General features: G+C 37.2%; 1 protein-coding gene across 1 annotated transcript; it reads right to left on the reverse strand.

Annotated features, from left to right (window-relative positions):
* Positions 1-18,009: 18,009 nt before the first annotated feature.
* LOC149069374 (uncharacterized) lies at positions 18,010-22,905 on the reverse strand. The gene is made up of 2 exons (XM_089249221.1): positions 22,060-22,905; positions 18,010-18,141 (listed from the first exon to the last, which is right to left on the reverse strand). Exon 1 carries the CDS (start codon positions 22,813-22,815, stop codon positions 22,096-22,098), a length of 720 nt encoding a protein of 239 aa, XP_089105347.1. The 5' UTR covers positions 22,816-22,905; the 3' UTR covers positions 18,010-18,141; positions 22,060-22,095.
* Positions 22,906-22,907: the final 2 nt, after the last annotated feature.

Below are 22,907 nucleotides of genomic sequence, written 5' to 3' on the forward strand. Positions count from 1 at the left end.
TGTTTTCTGGAAGAGGAAATTCTTGGATTGCACGAACTCTGTCTGGGAGAGGCTTTGAGCCGTGTTCATTGACCAAATAGCCCAGGAAGGAAATTTCCGGTACATTGAACACGCATTTAGATGTGTTGATTGTCAGTCCGTACTTATCGAGTCTTTCAAACACTTCTCTAAGGTGCTTGTGATGTTGCTCTGCGTCATGGCTGGCGATGAGCACGTCATCAAGATACGAGAAACAGAAGTCGAGATTGCGTAGCACCTCGTGGATGAAGCGTTGGAACGTTTGTGCAGCGTTTGAGAGTCCGAACGGCATGACTACGAATTCAAACAATCCAAAGGGAGTTATGATTGCTGTCTTGGGAATGTCGTCGGGATTTACAGGAATATGATGAAATGCTTTGACCAGATCTATTTTAGAGAAAACTTTACATCCATGCAGATTCTGCGCAAAGTCCTGTATATGTGGCACTGGGTAGTTATCCGGCACAGTAATTCGATTCAGACTTCGATAATCACCAGTTGGTCTCCACTCATTCGGTCCTTTTGAAACCATGTGCAACGGGGAAGCCCAGTTTGATTTTGATGGACGACATATACCTTGGTCCAACATTATCTGGAATTCGGTCTTGGCAATCTTGAGTTGAGCTGGGTGCAATCTGCGTGGCTTTGCGAAAACAGGAGGACCTTTAGTTTCTATGTAGTGCATGGTATTATGGGAAGCTTTCCTCGAAAACGGACGAGGTCTCGTTAATTCGGGAAATTCCTTCAAAATTTCAGTTATAGCACTGTTTCCTGAGATTGTTTTAATCGTTGTCGAAGGTCCATTGTAAGTAAAACCTTTACATGTGAGAGAAGTGAGTGGATCTATAAGTCGCTTGTTTTTGATATCGATGATGAGTCCGTAGTGAGCAAGGAAATCCGATCCGATAATTGGTCTCTCAACGTCAGCGAGGGTGAAATGCCATTTGTAATTCCGCCGTAAGTTCACGTCCAATTCCAGGAGTTTCAAACCGTAGGTAGATATACGGGAACTATTTGCAGCGAAAAGCTCGAAAGTTGTCGGTTTGCCGTTGCCTTTGTAGGGTAAAATTGATATATCGGCTCCAGAGTCAATTAAAAACTTCATGCCGCTTTTCCTTTCCATAATGAACAAACGGCTATGATGAAGACTGCTATCGCCGCCACCGCATGCCGTTACTGCGGGGGGCTTGGACCGTTTCCCTGAATATTCTGAGCGTTGTAAGCGCAAGGGGACTTGCATCTGAAAGCTTTATTTCCGAACCTGCTATGATAATAACACACTTTAGGGTTTTCATCGGAGTCTCGATATCGCGAACGATTCCTAGAACCAGAATAACGTCGGTCTCGACTGGAGTTTCGATAGCGGTTCCGGCTATTCCTCGGATATTTGCCCAACTGCTCAACTCTTTTAGTCAGCTCCGAGATTTGCAGTTTAAGGTCTCTTATTTCCGAGCAAGACGAGGCTTCTGCTACATAACCGTAATTGGGTTCGGTGAGCTCAGCTACTCGATCAGCTAACTCGGCTAGCTTGTCCAGTTCTTCGCTGCTGGCAGCTAACACTGTTTGTATACTCTTTGGTAGCCGTTGAAGCCACAAATTTTTGAGGAAAGTCTCATCGCTAATTCGCCCTGTCGAAAGCTCGCGCATTTTACGTAGCAACGTACTAGGCTTCTGATCACCTAGGGATAGGTCTTCTAACAATATCTTGACCTCTTTCGCGGCTGAATGTTTATACACAGCGAGAAGTCTCTCCTTGAGTTTCGAGAACGGATCCGATGCGGGAGGATCGTAAACAATGTCACTTACCGTTGACAAGATCTCCACATCTAGGCAGTTGACTAGGTAGTTATACTTGGTTCCTTCGGCAGTAACATGGTTGATCTTGAAGGCAGCGTCGAGCTGGACGAAAAAAAGTTTGATTTTGTCCTTCGAGAACGTCGGCAGTTTCGCGTGGACAGCTGGAACTCGAAGATCGCTTTCTTGCTGTTCAGCCATGGCGATAAGTTCTTGGCAGGTTCGGGATCACGTCCGGGTCACCAGTAAAGGCGACGGCAATGAGAAGATGTAAATTTCATTTTTAAAGACATGAACATTTTATTTACACACACGGACAAGTTATACGCGACATCCATACTCTATGACGAAATACAATCAACTGATTAAAACGTTCCAAAAAACTCTCTGGCCATCCGTTGCTAGGTTACCATCCATCACCAGGCGAAAAGCGCTACAACGAGAAAACGTGACATCGTGACGTCACAGAGCATCGTTTATGATCGGTCACTACATGTACATACATTGATACAATACAAAACAAATAACCATTCAATAATTGTGATACACACGCATGAGCGTGCTTAGCACTCGTTGGATTCGGAAGGTATGAAACAGCGGTTGCAGAATAAACAAAAAAATGGGTTAATAGGGGGTATGGTCCCCTCTTACAGATATACAGGTCTCGCAGCGTGATTTCATACTTGAAATAAGGCAGTTTATCATTTCCTGTGGCAATTGGTCCCACTCGTTCAGCAACGCTGTTTTCATTCAGTGGATGGTTTCCGGAGGGGGGTTGCGAGTTGCAATTGCCCTCCCCAGAGCGTCCCAGACATGCTCTATAGGGTTAAGGTCTGGAGATCTGGCTGGCCAATCCATCCGGCGAATATCCTCACTCTCTAGAAAATCGTCGAGCAGAAGAGCTCTATGTGGCCTTGCGTTATCGTTCATTAAAATGAACTCACGGTCAACTGCACCCCTGAAAAGGCGAACATAGGGCTCCAAGACCTCATCCCTATACCTCACATCAGTCACAGTGCCTCTTTCAAAAACATGGAGAGGTGTGCGGCCATCCAACATGATGCCTGCCCAAACCATTAAACCTCCTCCGCCATAATGGTTGATTTTGCGGACATTGGAGGGTAGGTAGCGGGTCCCTGGTTCTCTCCATATGAACGTACGGCGAGAATCGGTGCTTGGGCTGAACCGGGATTCATCAGTGAAGAGAACGGTCGCCCATTGATCCATACTCCAATCTCTATGCACCATGATAAACGGATTCTCCTGTCCGTAGAAGTGAGCGGGACGCAAACAACAGGTCTTCTTGCAAACAACCCTCTCTCATGAAGTCTTTTGGAAACAGTCACCCTTGATACACGGATTCCTGTGGCTGCATACAAGTCACGAGAGAGCTGAGAAGCTGTAGCACTCCTGTTACGCCTCGTTATAGTCGACAAATGGCGATCTTCTCTGGCCGTCGTGGCCCTTGGATGACCTTGCCCAGACTTTCTTTCGATGGATCCGGTATCTTAGAACTGTTTCCATAAGTCCCACACGACGCGGGCCTTAAATTGAACTCTCTACAAATCTGGACTTGAGATTCGCCACCTCATTCTATCATCTAAACGTTGGTGGTTACTCATTTTTACTGTTAAAATTTGAAATTAACCGATTGCTGCAAAATAACACCAAGAAATTCGCCGAGGTGTGCTAGCGAACGAAATGCGTCTTAACTTACGCGCGCTTATAAAGCCTGTTTCTCTACTGGCTCCGCCTACACACACGTGTACGCTTACGTATTTGACGTACAAGATTTGCATTTTTGTCTAGAAGCAGTGGTTTTACATTCAGTTCAGTTCTTTTCATGAAATTCGATAAAATATGCAAATTCTCTTAATTTATTTCACCAGTGTACAATGTGTAGTGAAAACCGGCTGTTTATTTTTTTAATTTTTTTGTCTCTCTCGCACGCACGCACACCCACACACACAGCGATCTTAGAGTGGTAGCTTATGTAGAGATACTCCAATATCTCCTCTAAGGTAAAGATACTGATCTTTGGGAAATTATCATCTCTGCCTTTACCGAGACTCGTACACAGGCCTTTCGTATGTCGGACGAGTGTTCAACAAGCAGTGACGTATTCACAGGGGGCTTAGAGGGCCCAGAATAGAAAATTTGAGGAATGAGTGGAAAAGAAAATTTGTAGAAGTGTAGAAGGGCAGCGAAATTTGTATATTAGTGTTTAAATTTATATTTTTTAAGTATAAATTCAAATATAAACTTGTATTAACCTTCAATAAATCCGCCTTTGCCCAAACAGCAAGAGCAGCGCTGAGAACGGCGTCCCCCAACATCTTTCGTCGGAAGACCACGTGACTCGGTGAAAACAAACACGATCCCCCATAGAGCTCAATGTTACAATTGCCGATTTTAGCATAGAAATGCGGAAATTTAGTGGAGTTTTCCGCCACATCAATAATTTTAAAAATTGTATTGAATTCTCAATTTTTCAAATATTGAGATCACTTTGACATACGAAGCCCAGAAAATTAAATATAAAATAATGAGCCAGACCTATTTTTGAGGTGGATATCCATGCAATAACATTAATTTCAGCTTTTTATTTTTATCTTCTCAAGCACGAAAATGAAAATTAATGTCTCCGTATATATATATATATATATTGTCTTATATTATCCAATTGGGTCTGGGTCATAAACTGGTGTCAGTTACACTGCCACCAGTCCATGTACGGTCCCGTTCAGCGCACACAAGCTCTAACGAAAGATTGAGATATTCGTTGCCAATGCAGTCTAAGGTGCTCACCCGGCGAGTGAGAGAACGTGGATTCGATTCTCCGCAAAAACAGTTTTGAATGTTCTTCCTTTCATAAATTCATCTCCGCATCGGCTAACCGTTGAAAAACACACTATTTCCACTCTCAAAACTGGTAAAGGGTAATCTTTGAAAGTATTTTGAGCATTTTTTGAAGTGAAACTATACCTCTCCGACGGACGGTTGATAAGAAACGGCAGCACTAGCACGTACAGGACACCCTGTATAGCTAGATAGGGGCCTCAGAAAAATTTGTTTCACCTGGGGTGATGATGCTGTTGAGATAGCTCTGGACTTACTTTATGGAAATAGAGCACAAAATCTCTCAATCCAAAAACTGAGCATTAACGCGAGTTCTTGTTCGAAATTAACTTTGTTTCTCTGCTTTGTATACAGGACATAACGGCACCTCTCGCACACTCCACTGCATAATACATTTTAAATTAAAATTAGAAAACTTATTTGATCGCAATTTATCATTCTCATAATCGCCCCAACGCCCCTCGATGCGAGAAATTCAAATCCCAACAGAAATCGTGAAGTGCGGCTTATACGGCGAAATTGAATTTTTAAATTCAACCGTGTCAGGATTTTGACCTGTCGGGATTGTGAACGGAACCCTATCCCATTGCATCAATCCATATATATAGTTTCGGATGTCTTGAAATTAATTATGCGCCCATATAAATTACATTGAAGAAATTCCGCAGCTTTAATCAAGCATTTTTGTAGCAAAAACAGGCAGATTGTTCCTTTCATGAGTCGCATGTGGCATTCCTTTCATGAGAGTAATTAAAGATAATTCCAGAATTAATGAAAGAGATACTTTCAGCATTGACGAAATCGATAATTTCAAAATTAATGGAAGTGATAATTCCAGAATTAATGAAAGCGATAATTCCAGAATTAATTAAAGTGATAATTCCAGCATTAATAAAAGATAATTCCAAAATTAATGCGAGTGATAATTTCAGTTCCAAAATTAATGAAAGATAATTCCAGAATTAATGAAAGATAATTCCGAAAATTAATGAAAGTGTGAAAGTGATAATTCCAGAATTAATGAAAGATAATTCCAAAATTAATGAAAGTGTGAAAGTGATAATTCCAGAATTAATGAAAGTGTGAAAGTGATAATTCCAGAATTAATGAAAGATAATTCCAAAATTAATGAAAGTGATAATTCCAAAATTAATGAAAGTGATAATTCCAAAATTAATGAAAGTGATAATTCCAAAATTAATGAAAGTGATCATTCTAAAATTAATGAAAGTGATAATTCCAGCATTACAGAAAGATAATTCCAAAATTAATGGAAGATATAATTTCAGTTCCAAAATTGGTGAAAGAGATAATTTCAATTCCAAAATAAATGAAAGTGATAATTCCAAAATAAATGAAAGTGATAATTCCAAAATAAATGAAAGTGATAATTCCAGAATTAATGAAAGATAATTCCGTCTTGAGTTCAAGCACTCAGTCTCGGGCACAAGGCACGGTGGTAAGATGCTTGTTTACCATCGTGAAGGTTGTTGTCAGGGTCCCGGGTTCGAACTCAAGGGAGGATTTAGATAAGATATTTTCCCTTACGAGAGAACTCGAGGCGACCACCGATAGACAGCGCCTTCACTTCCAACCCATCTCACTAATGGCAGTAAATTGCAATACAGCGATATAGCCAGAGTTGGTGTTTGGTGAAGTAGCATTAATGAAAGATAATTCGGAATTAATGAAAGATGATTCCAGAATAAATGAAAGATGATTCCAGAATAAATGAAAGATGATTCCAGAATAAATGAAAGATGATTCCAGAATAAATGAAAGATAATTCCAGAATAAATGAAAGATAATTCCAGAATAAATGAAAGAAAAATTCTAGTTTTAATGAAACAGAAAATTTCAGTTCCAAAATAAATGAAAGCGATAATTTCATCATTAATAATGAGAGAGATAATTCCAGAATTAAGATAAAGGGATAATGCCAAAATCGATGGAAGAAGTAATTTCACCATAAATGAAGTGATAATTCCAAAATTAATGAAAGCGGTAATTCCAGAATTAAAGTGAAAGATAATTCCAAAATTAAAGTGAAAGATAATTCCAAAATTAAAGTGAAAGATAATTCCAAAATTAATGGAAGAAAAAATTCTAGAATTAATGAAAGAGATAATGCCAGAATTATTGAGATATAATTTCAGAATCAATGAAATAAATAATTCCAGCATTAGTAAAAGAAATAATTTCAGCATTAATGAAAGAAACAAATCCAGAATTGAGTAAAGCAATTACTCTAGAAGTAATGAAAGAAATAATAATTAATAAAGAAATAACTCCAGAATTAATTTCAAAACATCCTAAACTATAAGTATATGGATTGATGCGATTGGATAATATAAGACAATAACGGAGACATTAATGTTATTGCATGGATATTCACCTCAAAAATGGGTCTGGCTCATTATTTTATATTTAATTTTCTGGGCTTCGTATGTCAAAGCGAATTCAATATTTAAAAAATTGAGAATTCAATACAATTTTTAAAATTATTGATGTGGCGGAAAACTCCACTAAATTTCCGCATTTCTATGCTAAAATCGGCAATTTTAACATTGATCTCTATGGGGGTGGGGGATCATGTTTGTTTTCACCGAGTCACGTGGTTTCCTTGCATTAGATGTAGACGACGTCGCGGAGGCTGGATACTCCCTCCAGTAATATAAGCTCCATGGTTAAAATAGACGATATTTAATTACGGCCGGCTAGCAGTAACTGTTGAGCAGTTGTTACGATGACGACGGCGTAGAATCGAAAGCAACTTAAAGGTTCATGGCTCGAATCCCACCCCTAACGCTGTTTTTCCTCGTTTTACCTTACATCCTCAATTTTTGAATGATTTTATTTTTTATTTTTCATTGCACTCAAAGCTGTTATTAAACGTCCCGACATTCCCGGAGGTGTATAGGGTTACGATGCGCTTGCTGCAGGGATGGCGTATCAGCCAGCCCCCCCCCCCCCCACATTCGTTTTATTACTTTTCGCATAGTAAAATGAAAGTATTTGAGGTTTTGTGATTGTGTTGTAATTTTTTTTCGCCAAAATAAATTTTAAAAAAAATGAAATTTTTCACAAACACAACGCTATCGTGAGTGTATAACAAAGGAATCCGAAAAAAAAAAAATCTGTGGTTCCCTCCACTTCTTGAATAAGCATCGTTTTCCCTCCGTGTATTCCGAGGAAAACCCAAAGAATCATCCGTAGAAATAAAGGAAGGGGGAAAAGAAAATGGAGTTTCTCTCGAGTGAGATTCGAGCCCCCCATGAACCTTTCGTTCATCTTCGATTCTGTGCCATCGTCGTCGTACCAACTGCTCAACAGTTGCTGCTAGCCTTTCATGATTTTCGAACATCTATTTGTCTCTAATGCGCATGCGTTCTCAGAATGGACTAGACTTCAAATTCTCCCGGATATCCTTTTATAAGCATGGGGGGGGGGGGGGGAGGAGGAGGAGGAATGGTAGGGCCCTAGATTCCTTTGATAATTAGGGTTGCTGTGTAAATGCTATGACTAATTATAAATGGCCATAATTATCACAAAAATATACTGACGTGGCGATACCCCAATCATAGGGATCGATGTCTAGGAGCCGGACAAAGCCCGAATTTCGGACATTGGCCGGATCAACTGAGTTGGTCAGTTCGTGAAGTTACAAGATCGCTAATCGAAAAAGAAACAACGCAAAAATCGTATGACACATTTCTGTGAGCAGAAGTCATACTGTTTGCAGCAGGGTTGGGGGTTTGGACAGGACACGTGGGAAAAACTAAGACTTTCCAAAACCTCCAAGTTTCAAAATGTTATGTGGAAACCTTTTTTTTTTGGGGTTTCTTTCCCATGATACTAACATATTAAAAAAAAAATACTAGCAGAAAATAAAACTAACTAAATCAAAAATATATATATATTTCAAAAAGGTATTTGATTTTTTTTTCTAAGTTAATTGTTTCACCAAATTTAAGGTTTTAGGCTGGAAATCTGATAGAAAATTAATATTACTCATGTAACTGTTTAAATAAACACTGTTTTCAATTTTTTAGTTTGTCGTAAATGTTATTTCTACTTCACATCTTATTTTTCATGTATGATTATGAAGCAGGTACTGTATTTAGGACAGTGATTGTCCAAAACCCTGCCGAATCTGTCCAAACATTTATCTTTAAAAAATACATTATATTGAAGGTACCAAATATGCATAGTCGCAGTTATAAGACCAAAAATTTTTGTTAAATTTAAATTGTTGCTCTTATGAGGCTAGAAACTAATATTTCATCGAATAAATTCAAGGTATATTCACAATTCTATCACATGGAGGACAACAGCAATAAGAAACACTGGAAGAAGGCTTATCAAAAGACTGTCTTAACACATTGTTTTTTATTTTCGTGTCCCCCAAGTTATGCATCAATTGAAAGAATATTTTCAAATTTTATCTTAGAAATCATCTGGGCACAGATAAGGCAGCTAAATTAGTTATGTGTTATCAAATATTAAAAGGCGCAGCTGCGCTTGATTATTAGTGTTCGATTATTACATAAGTTTCATTCTGTAGTCATATCTATTGCTTTTTTCTAATTTTCATGTGACAAATTTCTATCCTATTCTTGTTTAATCTTTCATGTTTCCATAAATTTAATATTTAACCTCAAGACAGTTCAGTTTTCAATTGTTTGATAACCTGATATCAGTCATATAACCCTTTGCACATACTGTTTTCAATTTCTAAATTTTATTATATTTAATAATATAATATATATAATATAAAGTTTATTATTTGATTTTAGAAGTTACCTCATCATCAAATTGCAAAGTTTTTCACTTATAGTTATAAATAGGAGGTCTTGGACAGTACGGTAAAAACCACGGTAAATACAGTGGTTTTTACAGTACTGTCCAAAACCTTACCAGCCCTGGTTTGCATGTGTCAAAATAGTGGTACGATTCATATTGTTTTAGAAATTGAAAAATTCGATTTCTATCATTTTAATTTTCCCGAATAATCAGAGTCAACATGTTATAATATTTTTCCCATCTCGCACCTCCAAAAGTGTTCTCCGCACCTCGGTTGGGAACCACTGTTCTATATGATAATATTGCATTCAATCAATCCATAGATACATAAAATAAAGCAATGACATTTTAGTATACAATCTCTGACAATAAAGTTCGGTGAATAGTCCTGTAACATTAACGTAGATGAAATGTTAACGAAAGTTACCTTACTGTCCTTCGAAAAGTCACCTCCCATTACTATGCACCGCTGAGATCTCCTATACATGTCCTGGAAACTTTGCAAGAAGTCTTCTTTTGGGATGGAGTTCAAAAGCCTCGTCATGTTTTGTTGGATGTCAAAAATATCGTCAAATCTCTTTCCTTTCAAAGCGAGTTTGAGTCGTGGGAATAGGAAGAAGTCTGGAGGATTGAGATCTGGCGAGTATGGTGGATGTTCAATTTGCACCACCCCTTTTTTTGCCAGGGACTGTTTGACAATACTGGCTGTGTGAGGGCGAGCATTGTCACGAACAAGAAACCATGAACCTTGTTGTGCGTACTGAGGTCGTACCCTGTGTAGAAGTTTCATGAAACAGGTCAAAATTTCAATGTACCTTGCAGCATTTATCTTCGTTCCCTAAGGTAGAAATTCCTTGTGGATAATGCTTTGACTATCAAAAAAGGTGATTAGCATCGTTTTGATGCATGATTTTTCTGCTCTGACCTTCATGGACAGTGCTTGATTTTCATAAACACGTACAAGCATCGCGTGAGTTTCTTTCGGTGTCTTGCCAAGCTTAAAACAAAACTTTAAATTGATCTTTTGTTTGTTCATTTTCCTGTTCTCAGTTAAGAACCAACGCACTAAACAAGCACTTTGTAAAACAAGTCTTTCACGGAACACAAACGACGCTCAACTGAACAACGGTGGCGGCAGATGGTCAACACCTGCCGCTACGCATGTGCAGCATTTTGCTTCGCCAGTGTTGCCAGATCGGCCGTTCTGACTTCATTCACTGAACTTTATTGTCAGAGGTTGTATTCCCCTAACTTGAGTAACGTTGCCTTCAGTGGTAATTCACTGTGACACATATACAAATAATGACAAATGGACTGATACGTTCCCGAGATAATTTTCTTTTAACAAGTGAGCTATAAGTGTGCATCTTAACCCCAGAATCAGGGTTGGTAAAAAAACCGGGTTTTTTTTTGGTTTTAAACCAGGTTTTTTTGGTTTAAATAACATTAACATTAAAAACAATAAAATTTCTGTAAAATTAATCAAACTTCTAATAATTAATTAAAATAAAATGTTTATTAAGGTAATTAACACTATTGCCATATTAATCAATCTACAAATATTTCTTACTTTTTAACAAAAATCCACTTTTGAAATTTAGTTTTCTTTGCTTAACTCAATCAATTACTATGTGTTTGAAAATTCTTAATGTTGTTATTAACCATGCAATATAAAGGTTTTTCTCCAGTTACTTTCAGTATGCTTAATTAGGAAGATATTCTGCAAAAACTGTGATAAAATTAGGTGAATATAATGTATTTAATGAAGCACAAATAATGCAGATTAATTAGCAATGAAATTCTGATTTCCAAACACTTTAAAAAAAGAACCATCATCAGAATGACTTCATAATTTACATGAATATTCCTGAAGCAATGGAATTTTAAAAGACAAAAGGCAAAAAATACTTGAAAATGTAAAATTAATGACATCATCTAACACATGGGAAATTTGCTCGCAGAATGGAAATGATAGCCAGTCAGGGCAAAATGATAACTTAATTAGTATTGCACGATTCCATAATTCATGAAAATATTACAAAAATGAAGTAATTGAGCAAATAAAACTACAACTTATTTAAGAAATGCTAAATATGTTGTCCACTGTGTTCTGGCTACGAGGCAAAAATGCTTGCAGCCAGGTGTCATGTCATCCTGTTATTGTCAAAATGGTTCTTCAGCAGCTGCTTTGCTGGTATTGCAATCTGCATCTTGATAAAAGTTGTACTATCCACACACTGATGTTAAAGTGCTGAAATGATGTGGTTACACAAAATGGTATTATCCTGCTGACCAAAAACAGCATCATTTACTTGCACATTTTGCACTATTTTTTTTCTTTTGCACAAGAAACTTTCATTGCTTCAGGAGTATCCATGCAAATTTTCAAGTCATTCTGACCAGTAGTTCTTATCGTATAGTTTTGGAATCGAAACTTCATATTATAATCACCCTGTATATAGCTGATTATTTTTCATAAATCTGTTACTACTATACAGTAGAACCCTGATTAACTGGGCTTAATGGTGAGTATAAAAAAAAATTATTGAATATTAAGACTGGGAGATATACAGTAGATGTGCTACTTCTTATGGGAAAGAAAATGAAAATGTATGTGAGGTAATGTAACAACTAGTACACTAGTCTTTGTCCTTTAAGGACAGCTAGTGCCTTTATTGGATTATAAGACCACCTGCCCCTAGCATGATGGTGTCACTACTGTTGCTACTTCTTCCTGAAGGGAAAAAGAAACCCTGTGAGATAATACACCACTACATTTAGATGTGTGATACAATCCTTATTCATGAATTTGCTAAAAATAGATCATCAGAATACGGACAACATTTCAACATTTAGAAAATGCGGTAAGAATGAGAAACTCCGGCTTCTGTATATCACTTTAAATAACTAAGATACTTCATATGAAAAAAAAATATACATTCAGACCACTTTTATGAGACTTTTCTTAGGGAAAAAAACACTTATACTACCTTATACCTAAAGATATACCATCAGAATGTCCCGAAGAATGTAAAATGTGGGAAGAATGAAAAATTTTGGCTAAGAAGGAACCAATATGATATTTTTCAAGGGGAAAAAAAATTATATTTAGGCCAATTTGATTTTTGAAAAAAAATGACTTGGTTTAAACCAAACAACCCTGCCCAGAATATTAACTAAAATAAAAACTACACGTTACCTATATTATTGACTATGTTGTTGCGACATTAGTATTCTAGGATTAAGGTGTTTCTACATAGGGGCTCACTTGCTGACGTTCGCTGTGCTTTTTTCTCTCTCTTTTCTTACCCATCCCCACACACAATTCGGCTCCAACCACAGCTTTGGCTATACAAAATCAAAGAGCGCAATGCTAGCTCCTCCCCCAAATTTATCGTGAGCGGAGCCTCCGAAGTTTAGCGTTCGTTGAGTGTGCGTTGCTAGGCTTACTATGGAACATTTTCTGACATTCATACACATGAATGGGGAGATCCCAGCAAACCACTCAAGAACGCATAGTGCGAGCGTGTAGATGCATTTTTACACAAGCAGAAAGCGATCCCTTTCCATGTTAATAGATAACCCTGATAAAAATTCTGAAATTTTACATTTTTATCGTATTTCACATAAAAAAAAAATTTTAGGCGCCAATGGCGATTTTTCAGAAGCCATGACGACCCTGGAGCTCGGTATATGTCAAACGTCCTGTGATATACAATCCCATAATAAAAAAAATCAGGTCTCTGAACACACACACACACACTGTATATAAGATACACCTACACAAAATTGTTAATATGAACAGGATTTATTTACAAGAAAAAATCAATGCCACAAAAACTACATCAGTGATTTAGGAAACCAACAAAATCAAATGCAACAGGTGAAGTCAAGTCACCCAACTAATCAACACTCATGCCAGAAGGGATTTTCTGATTTTAAAAAAAGGAAAAAAAAAAATAGAATTTTGCATCTTTCCCAAGACATAAGTTTTGTCTATATATAAGCGCGCGCACACACACACACACACTCTTGCCATATATACATTACTTTGACTCTTTCTATGCATCAAAAAAATAAAGTGAAATATATTCATAATTTTTTCAGAAAGATGAATTCTCAAAGAAGCAGACCACCCCCATCAGATTCAACCATAGACACAATTAAATGAAAAGAAAACCCACATGAAATAGAAATACAAATTATTTTGGATTCTCAGGTCTCATCCATTTTTCATCTGATAAATGAGAAATGCATTTGTCAAAGGATATTGCGAAACAAATAGAATTAAAAAAAGAACTGAAAAAAATTGATACTTCGGAACACATTTCAGAACATTTTCCCACGAGACAAGACAAGCCTATCCTTGCGATTTCAAAAACTTTCATTTAATTTAAATAGCATCCTGCTCAATGATCAACAGAATACTTTGCCATTTTATTCTGAAATGCAGGGGGTGGAGCCTTGTATCGGCTGAATAAAAAGTTCCTTGAGGCAACGTGTGAATTATTTAAAGACGACATAATACACAGACCAACTTACATCCGTCATTCGTTCCAAGACAGATGATGTAAGTGCAAGGCAAAGTTTTGAGGTGGTGATGATACTTCTTGCTCAGGAGGAGAAAGGACGTAAAAACTTGATTAAAAATAAAAAGATTTTTGTATTTTTTGACTTACTAGTCAAGATATTAGTGCCCACCAGGGTTTAAGCAGGATAAAAAATTCCTTTCGCAAAAAAGCGAAAATGGAGGGGGGGGGGAAGCTTTAGCAAAATGCCACAATGCTAATGTGATGATTGGATGTCTACTTGTTTCATACCTCCTGTATGCATTTTTATGAAAGTGGCTACTTCTTCTTTCGCACTTTGCAAAAAATGCAACCGTAGCTTAAACCCTGGTCCCCACAGATTCATTCCCAGCTGGCCGTAAATTTTCCATAATAGTGTTCTCCACACAGAAGTCTGTTTCAATAAATTCTTCTTGAGATTGTTCTGCATCTGTAGCAGCACCGATTGTTCTGCGACGGAAACTAGTTTTCGGCATATTCTGCTTTGAAGGTATTAGTCTATCCTAGGTTTGAAAGTCATATGGCATAATGCAGTCATTCGCAAAGTGTGCATTGCCAAACATTGTCAATTAGGGCAAGAGGGTAGATAAATGTAGTCAACATAACTTAGGCCACTCCAAGGTTAATGAGGGGTTAGGGTAAGGGAACCGCAAGTAAATGCGGAGGTCAGGAATCGGCAGATACAAGAGAGGTGGGATGTGGAGAGATCACCCCCACTTCTTTAGTAAAAATTCTATTATCTGCATAGGCAAAAGGGTGGAGGTAGGCATTTTCCCTGTTCACAACACATACCCTTCCGTTCAAGGAGCTTGTATCCACTTATGAGGTCAGGAACCGTGCATAAAAAAAGGAAGCTAGAGAACTGCATATAAATGGAGAAATAGCCCGTAGAAGGAGCTGGTGAATGAAGGCCTAAGCCATTGTTTCCCGAAAGTGTGCAATATCGCTCTCAAGGGGGGGGAGATGGAGTGGTCCGGGGGGGGGGCAGTAGAAGCTCTGGGTAATAACATAGGATCTTATGGATTAACTTGAGTTGGGGAGGCCAATGAGAACAAAAAAGTTCTGAAGAAGGAGGGTGATAGAATGGAAAGTCTGGGAACCTCTAGCCTAAGCAATGAAGTCGAGAGGTGATCTGTAATTTACCAGGCACCATTCTCTCATTTCCCACCACAGAATATTGTTTTGGCAACAATACCTGGACTGAAACACATTAAAAATGGAGTACCATTCCTTGTCATCATTTAAATTTTTCAAAGGAAATATAACACTTATGAGCAACTGAAAATTAGGCACCGTGATCCTCTCCTAACAATTACCATGCAAAGCATAACAGGGATGTTGTCACATCAAGAACATCTTTTCACACCAAAACCTGCTCTTATTCATATTTTCTGATCTCGAAGTACAGACGAGCACTTAATGAATGTTTATGTACTGAACTGTTTAAAAATTTACTGCAGAAAAAGGAAGTTCAAGAATAAAAATATTGCATACATTTCAAGGCAAACGTAATAATGAACTTAATTGCAGGAAACATAAAATCATATACACTGTACAGCACTGTTTTTCAACAGACCTCAGTGGTTCCATGTGTGCGTGGGACCATTCTCATTTACTACTATTGCATGAAGGACACATTTAGTGTTATGAAATTGTAATTTACTACAATTTTTTTATTATATGGAAATTATAAAAAATATTTTGGATTTCATGGGGGATGCTGCATGGAAACAGACCTTCACTTAAGGGAGTCCATTATATCAAAAAGGTTAGGAAACACTGCTGCATAGTACAAATACCTTCCTCTTTTGAAATGAACAAAACACAAATTAAACATGGGTCAAGTTCTTACAAAAATTATTTAAACTTATTTAACTGTTCATTGATGAATGATTATCCAAATGTGAAAAGGTAATATTTTAACTCATTAATGTATTGTTTTTAAACTAGGCCGGATAGTCTCTACTGTATATATTTTCAATTATCATTACAATATGTAAGTGGAAAATAACCCAGTCCTTTCTACTCATGTCGCTTACCTTATTTACATATTCTTATGGCTAGGCATAATTTCTTGGAGCATTTTTAACAATTGGTCGTTGTTTTCAATGAATTTCAACTAATAAAAATGGGTCGAAGTAACAGGCTCTCTCTCACATAAGAGAAAGGTAAGATTGTTTTTACAAAAATTACAGGTTAATTGCTTGAGAAATCAGAATATATAATATCCCAAGACACTGGCCAGTGATTTCTTGAAGTATAGTAAATGTTATTCTGGGTATTAAAAAAATGCTTGGGCTGTTTTCTTTAACAGGTTGGTCAAATAGCAATAATTTGGAATGTAAAAAAAGTCTCCAGAGAAAATTTTGCATGATTTAGAAGTCTCTCAGTAGAAATAGATAGCCATAATGGAAGATTAAGAGGCCCACATACATTGTGTTTGAAAGAAAACTGCCCTGACCACCTTTTACAAGTACACACACTGATGAAATGGGAGTTCACTAAAAAGTACTTGATTTCAAAGATAAACATTTGAAATTTTATATAGGCTTTATACAAGTTAATCTGAAAAGACGATGGCAAAGAATGACATTTTAATGTTCATTCTCCTAAAATTACTTTTTAGCGAGCTCCAATCTCATCACTGTGTGCACGCTTGTAAATGGTGGCAGCCTTTGCTTTTGAACAAACTGTATGCGTGCCTCCTAATCCTCTATTATGGACACCCTGAAGCGAATTTTAGTCGGTTAAGGCAGTGGGCACAAGAGAAAATTGGGCCCCTTAAATTAGAAAAAAAGGTGTAAAGTTTGGGGTTTTGGGACCCTTCAGAAGTCGGGGTCCCAGGCGTGCCGTTAAATCTGCCTCTGTGGACACTACTCGTACAAGAGAAGAATGAACTAGAAATGAAGTAAGAACTTCTAAATCATTGAAAATTTTCTTTGATATTTTTTGTTCACATCTCAAATTATTGCTATTCTTTTCAACCGACCTGTTAAAGAAAATGGTCTGTCCTTTTTTATACCCAGAATAACATCGACTGTTCTTGAAATTATTGTCCAGTCTCTTAGGTTTGTTAATATTCTATCCAATTTCTTGAGAAATTGATCTAAAATTTTTTTAACACTATGATCTTAACCTGGTCTAGATTTACACCTTATCCCATATTTATGAATAGTTTCATAGAAAACAATGACATTGAATTGTTTGAGATGTTTCTAGAAATGTATAGGCAGAAAATATGCAAATGAGATAAGTGATGCCAGTAAAAAAGGTACTTCCGCAGCACAATCCAACCCACACTGGTAAAAGGCTTATATCCTGGGAGGGACAGAGCCTGGGTCGTGTCTGGTCTTACAGAAAAAAAAAAGCGGGCCAGTTTTTTCCATTTGCATTATAATAATTGACAAAAAAAATATTTATGCAAAAAGTAAATTTTTTTTGAATATATATGTTTTCAAGGTATTATTTTCCATTGTAGTCACCTTGAAAAAAAATCTGAAAAAATCCTTATTACTTTTTTTTAAATCTCGATTTTTCACCTGGCTCTATAGTTTCTTCTACCCTTGTACACCAAGTATATGGAATTGAGTAAAACTTGGGAATTAAATTGATCCAAATCAACTGGGATACTGTCGAGAGAAACATGCTGCCTATGACACTGTGCAATCTGCTATGTATTGCGGGGGAGCTGTGTAGTCATCCAGGGTTCCAAGCAAAAAATCTGCTCGGTCATTTCCCATACTATACTGCGAATGTCATCAAGAGGAAAAAACTACGAGACTACCCACAAACAAACAGATTTCGCATCTCTGCTCATGAATGCACGTATACAGCACGGCTTGAAAAATATGATATTAATACACAAGCAAAACTTCTTAAGAGAGTCAATCATTTTTTTTCCAAAGAAAATATATATAGTATAGACCCTATTCTTTTACTTTACATAGACTTATAATTTCTTTCTGTAATAGCAAGATACGACATAAATTCGAAAAAGTCTTTGTTAAGCTCAGACAGCCAATTCTTTATAGAAAATTTAAGGCGCCAATGCCATTTTTTCAATCTTCACGGGAACTCAGTACCTGGGATCTGTCAAACCCTAGGGCATAATAAGAGATAATCAGAAATGTACTGTTTTTGTCAGTTCATGGATTTGATTAAACTTGTTATAAATCAGAATACCTTAAGCTGTCTCACAAAATAGTATGAATGTTTGAAGGACACCGAACTGACCTTAAATCTGCCTTAGCACATTATGGGAAAAACCAACAGTAAATATCAATCTGAATGAATAAAACAACAAAAAACTAACCAATTTCTCCATTCGAACAAAAAAACGTAACCTTCTTACATATCGACACCTGCATCATGTGAATGAATGCCTACTCTAAATATAATTTCTCTTACAATATAGAAATACCATTACAAAGACAACAATGAATAAGGCAAATACACGAAAATATAAAAAGTCCTAGAAGAAAATGGAATTTTTTGTATTTGCCTTATTCGTTGGTGTCTTGGGCAAAGTTGATCAACTCTTCCATAGAAATACCAATCCTGCAAAATCAATGTTTTGTGCAGAAAAATCAGACCACAAATTTTTGACTGTTTTTCTACTTGAATGTGGTTGTAATGCATGTATTATGGTAAATGTGATAACTCTGAGACTATGCATAATCACGGGATTTATCACATTTACAGTAACATATACATAACATTATTCAAAAATATGCAGACTGCAACCATCAGTGACAACACAAGTATGTGAAGAATGTTCCAATGTTTAACCCTTTCTAAGGTTGTTGGAAGTATCCTTCCCACCTACTCATAGTTCTTAAATACTTCTTTGGGTAATGAGTATCACACATTAATTGTGTGGGCTTGCCGTTACAAGTCCAATATATTCAATAAAATAAAAATGAAAAATTCATTTATCGATATTCTCAAACAATAATAAATCACAAAAAATTGAGAAATTTCAAAGGAAAAAAAATGGCCCACAAAAGGTTTAAAATAGATGAACCATCTCTCAATTCCCATAATCAGAATAGTTTTGTCTACACACACATGCTATAATGGTCATATTTTCCACCTTTGCTGTTAGGAAGGATTTTTAAAAAGTAATTTTGCTGCATTAAACTTTCTCAGCATTTAGGAAAAAAGTCGCAGAGACTTCAGAAATACTAATGGAAGTGTAATGTTGTCGATATAAGAAACAGTGACTACAGTCTCTGTACATTACCCAAAGCAATTTTGCATTGTTATGCAACGAGCCTCCTCGGCTAAATGGAAATGTTGTGCGATAAAAGTCCCCATTATAATGTTTTCTGCATTTTCTTTAAAATTCTTTCATGTTGCTTTACAGTAGCACTGATTGTGATGTAACGCACACTGCATATTTCAGCACATTTTGCTTTGGAGCCAAAGACCCCAAAGCAGAATGTTTTGCGATGTTCCGCAACGAGCCCTCAGCTGACTGAAAATGTTCTGCCGTAAAAATTCACATATACACAATAGCGCTTTTCTACACTTTTCTTAAAATTCTTCCAGATTGTTCTGCGACGTACGTCGCACATTTTGGCATATTCTGCTTTGGGGGTCCAAGACAGTTGAAAATTATAACTTTGACGTAACTTTCCCATTGAAATGTTTCTTGAATGGCAGGATGAAGGCAACTAACCTTAACACAACACATCTGTGCACAGCTCTCGTGTTTTATGGCCAAAAACATTCTAACCACAGTGCTAGATGGGGGAGTGAGTATATTTTAAACTGCATGCTTGTGCTGCCACTAGTGGCTATAGTCCCCAAAACTTAGGACCCTTCTTTGTTAGTTATTTCTATAGACAGTAAAATTTGGATAAATGATTATCAATACAAATTATAGCATGTGTTACATATCAGCTTCAACAGTTTCTAAATGAAATATGTTTCATCTCTTTGAGGTTAAAAATGTTTCAATATGGAATAAATGTACTTAATTTTTTGACAAATAAATGTAACAATCTGACTTAGAAGTGCTTGCAACTGACGACCCAAGGCTTGTTAACACAGTTCAGGTAATTTAGCAGTTGATCAAATTTCAATGTTATTTTGAATTGAAAGATATAAACAGTGGGACAAGTAAGTTCCATACTCAATGTTTGCTAGTATGCATTTAGATGCGCACATAAAAATTTACTCCTCCGAATTTTTTTTTTTTAAGTTATAAGCAAATATAAAATATTTTTTTTAAAAATTTTGAAGCGTAAATTACTCTACAGAATTATTTTTTCGCATTACACTGCCCATGCTTTAGGTGCAGGGTTCAAGCTAGATAACAAAAATTCCTTTAGCAAAAAAGCGAAATGCTACAATGATAATGATTTATGGTTGGATGTCTTCTCATTTCGTACCTCCTGTACGCATTTTTGCAAAAGTGACTACTACTTCTTTTGTATTTTGTGAAAAATGTAACTTAAACCCCCTTGAGGTGAAAATTAATAGTCGTCTATTTTTTTAGAGGATTAACTAGTCACCATACACGTCCCAGAAAGAGGCATGGTCTTGTCATTATTGGCTTTCTCTCTCGTATGTGTTCACATCTCTGTTTAACTGTTATATTTCGGAAGTGGGGGGAAGAAACTACAATGAAGTTGCATTGAATGTTTTTCGTGGAGCTTCAGAAATCTGGATTACAGTAATAAAACATCCAAACAATGAACAAGATGGTTAGAGCTATGGATATTACTTATTTTGAAATGGGAAAGCGCTGAATCTTCATCACGACCAAGAACCAAAGATTTGACAAAATGTTCAGAAATTGAAGAAATATATTCATCTAATTTAAAATAGTTTGATGCACTTACTGCATTGTAACTGGTAAATATACACGAGACAAAAACACAAGATAAAAATAAGTGTTTTCTTATGTTTAATGTTCATGTATAACCAATAAACCAAATTAATGTGCCAAATTTTAACACATTTGCTCTGCCAGCTTATTGAATCCGCATAAATAATCAGTCAAATCAGGGCTTGACAAATTAGAAAAATATTTAGGTGGCAGCCCAATTCTGTAAGAACCAAGCCTAGTATTTTGCTTAAGCATAACTGTCCTAATAATGTTTTCTTTTCCCATGTTAGAAGATGTAACAATAAAATCAGAAAATTCTACGTCACCTTTGCACTTCAATTCAGCAACAACATTTAACAAGTTTTAGGCACCAATACAGATCTTCTATTCCCAATGGTGACCTTGAATTTGTCCAGCCTCGAAAATCATTCTTTAATTACATAATCTTGCATTATGATTAGAATTTTCATTTAATATGCATCTGGTAGCTGAATTACGAGTTCAGCTGGTTCCTCTTAGGCCAGAATAAACTTATGAGCTCAACTACACGTATTGGTAACGTGGAAACAAGTCAAACACATTTGACCTGTTAAAATTTATTTAACTGCTGAGTTACTTAACCCGTGTGAACGAGCCTTTGGTTATGGTAAATGTCACATAATTGTTGAATAAAACAAACAAAAAAACACAAGCATATTCCCACCAGGGTGCTTACGCGTAAAGAGTGTGCGAACATGAAAAAACAATCATTTCAACACCAGCGTATTTAATATCACCTCATTCATGGTCTCAACTGCCATACACATCTGGTAACAGTTTCAAACAAAATAAGTTTTTTTTTTTCCTTCCTTGAAGATCTCAAATACATCTTTCACCTCTAACTGTTCACACATTTTCAATGAAATTCAAGACACTTTCAAGGTTCAAAATAACCAGCAATAAGGGGGGGGGGGGGAAGGAAACTTAGTAGAATCATCTCAACAATACTCAACTGCACGTCAATTATATAAATGTGTTTAATAACTTGATGATGCAACTTTCTCTTTTAATTTTTCAATCATTGTTCCCTTCAAAACAAAAATATATAGGCCAACTACATTTTATTGTAGATCGATACACATTATGGTTGACGTCTAAGCTAGATACACAAGATTACATAAAATGAACATGAAGATTACCTACATAAAAACACTCAAACTCCTTGACGGAAGGAAGGTTTCAGAAGTTCGATCCAACAAAGGCGCCCATCTGAGAGTCAAGGGGTCCCTTCGATTCGGCCATGTATTCATCCAGTTGAGTGTCTAATTCCTGTTTGGTGGGAACGTGTTGCTGCTGGCCACGGTTCCACCTACCGCCTCGGCCACCTCTGACGAGCTGGGAACGTCCTCGACCACGGCGCTGTTTACCGAAATTTGAGAAGCCACGACCGAAACTTTGCATCTGTTGCTGAAACTGATTTCTGGAAGAGGCGAAGAACTTTCTGAACCTCCTGTTGTTGTTGGCGCCCCTCGCTTGGCCGAGCCTGGCCTTCAGCAGCGGCGAAGTGCCAGGTCTGGCGTCGTAACGTCTATTCGCACCCCTGCGCACGATGTTCCTGCCTCTGGTCAACTGTCCCAATCTTCGATAGATGTTGGTGGAACGCGAACCAAAGTCCAGTCTTGCCTTGACGGGGTTCCTTCTCGTTCTCTGCTGGCCTCCCACTCCTCCCAATCTCTGCTGCAAGCTTCGTCTCTTGAGGCGCAGAGCGGCGATGACTGTCGGCCGCCTCGCCATTTGTTGAGCGAGCCTGGTGTTCTCCGCCGACGCTTGCTTCATGGATTTCTGACGGAACGCCGCCGTGTTTTGCGCCTGCTGCCGATAAGCGGTGAAACGTTCGTTCAGGCTAATCTTCGTGCTGTTTTTTAAGACAATCTTTTGCGCACACGAAGGCGACGACATGATGTAGTACCTCGAGTCACAAACGCGTTGAATAACAATAAAAATATAGGCTTGGGTTGATGATGATGATGACGACGACGAGAGACCGTTCC

The sequence above is a fragment of the Pholcus phalangioides genome, unplaced genomic scaffold (genome assembly GCF_987345545.1).
Source record: "Pholcus phalangioides strain wild (caught in Gottingen) unplaced genomic scaffold, Ppha-v1.0 ptg000022l_1, whole genome shotgun sequence".
In the NCBI taxonomy this organism is placed as follows: domain Eukaryota; kingdom Metazoa; phylum Arthropoda; class Arachnida; order Araneae; family Pholcidae; genus Pholcus; species Pholcus phalangioides.

Excerpts from the sequence above, each read along its gene's own strand:
- LOC149069374 (XM_089249221.1), bottom strand. The coding sequence starts at position 22,815 with ATGTCGTCGCCTTCGTGTGCGCAAAAGATTGTCTTAAAAAACAGCACG.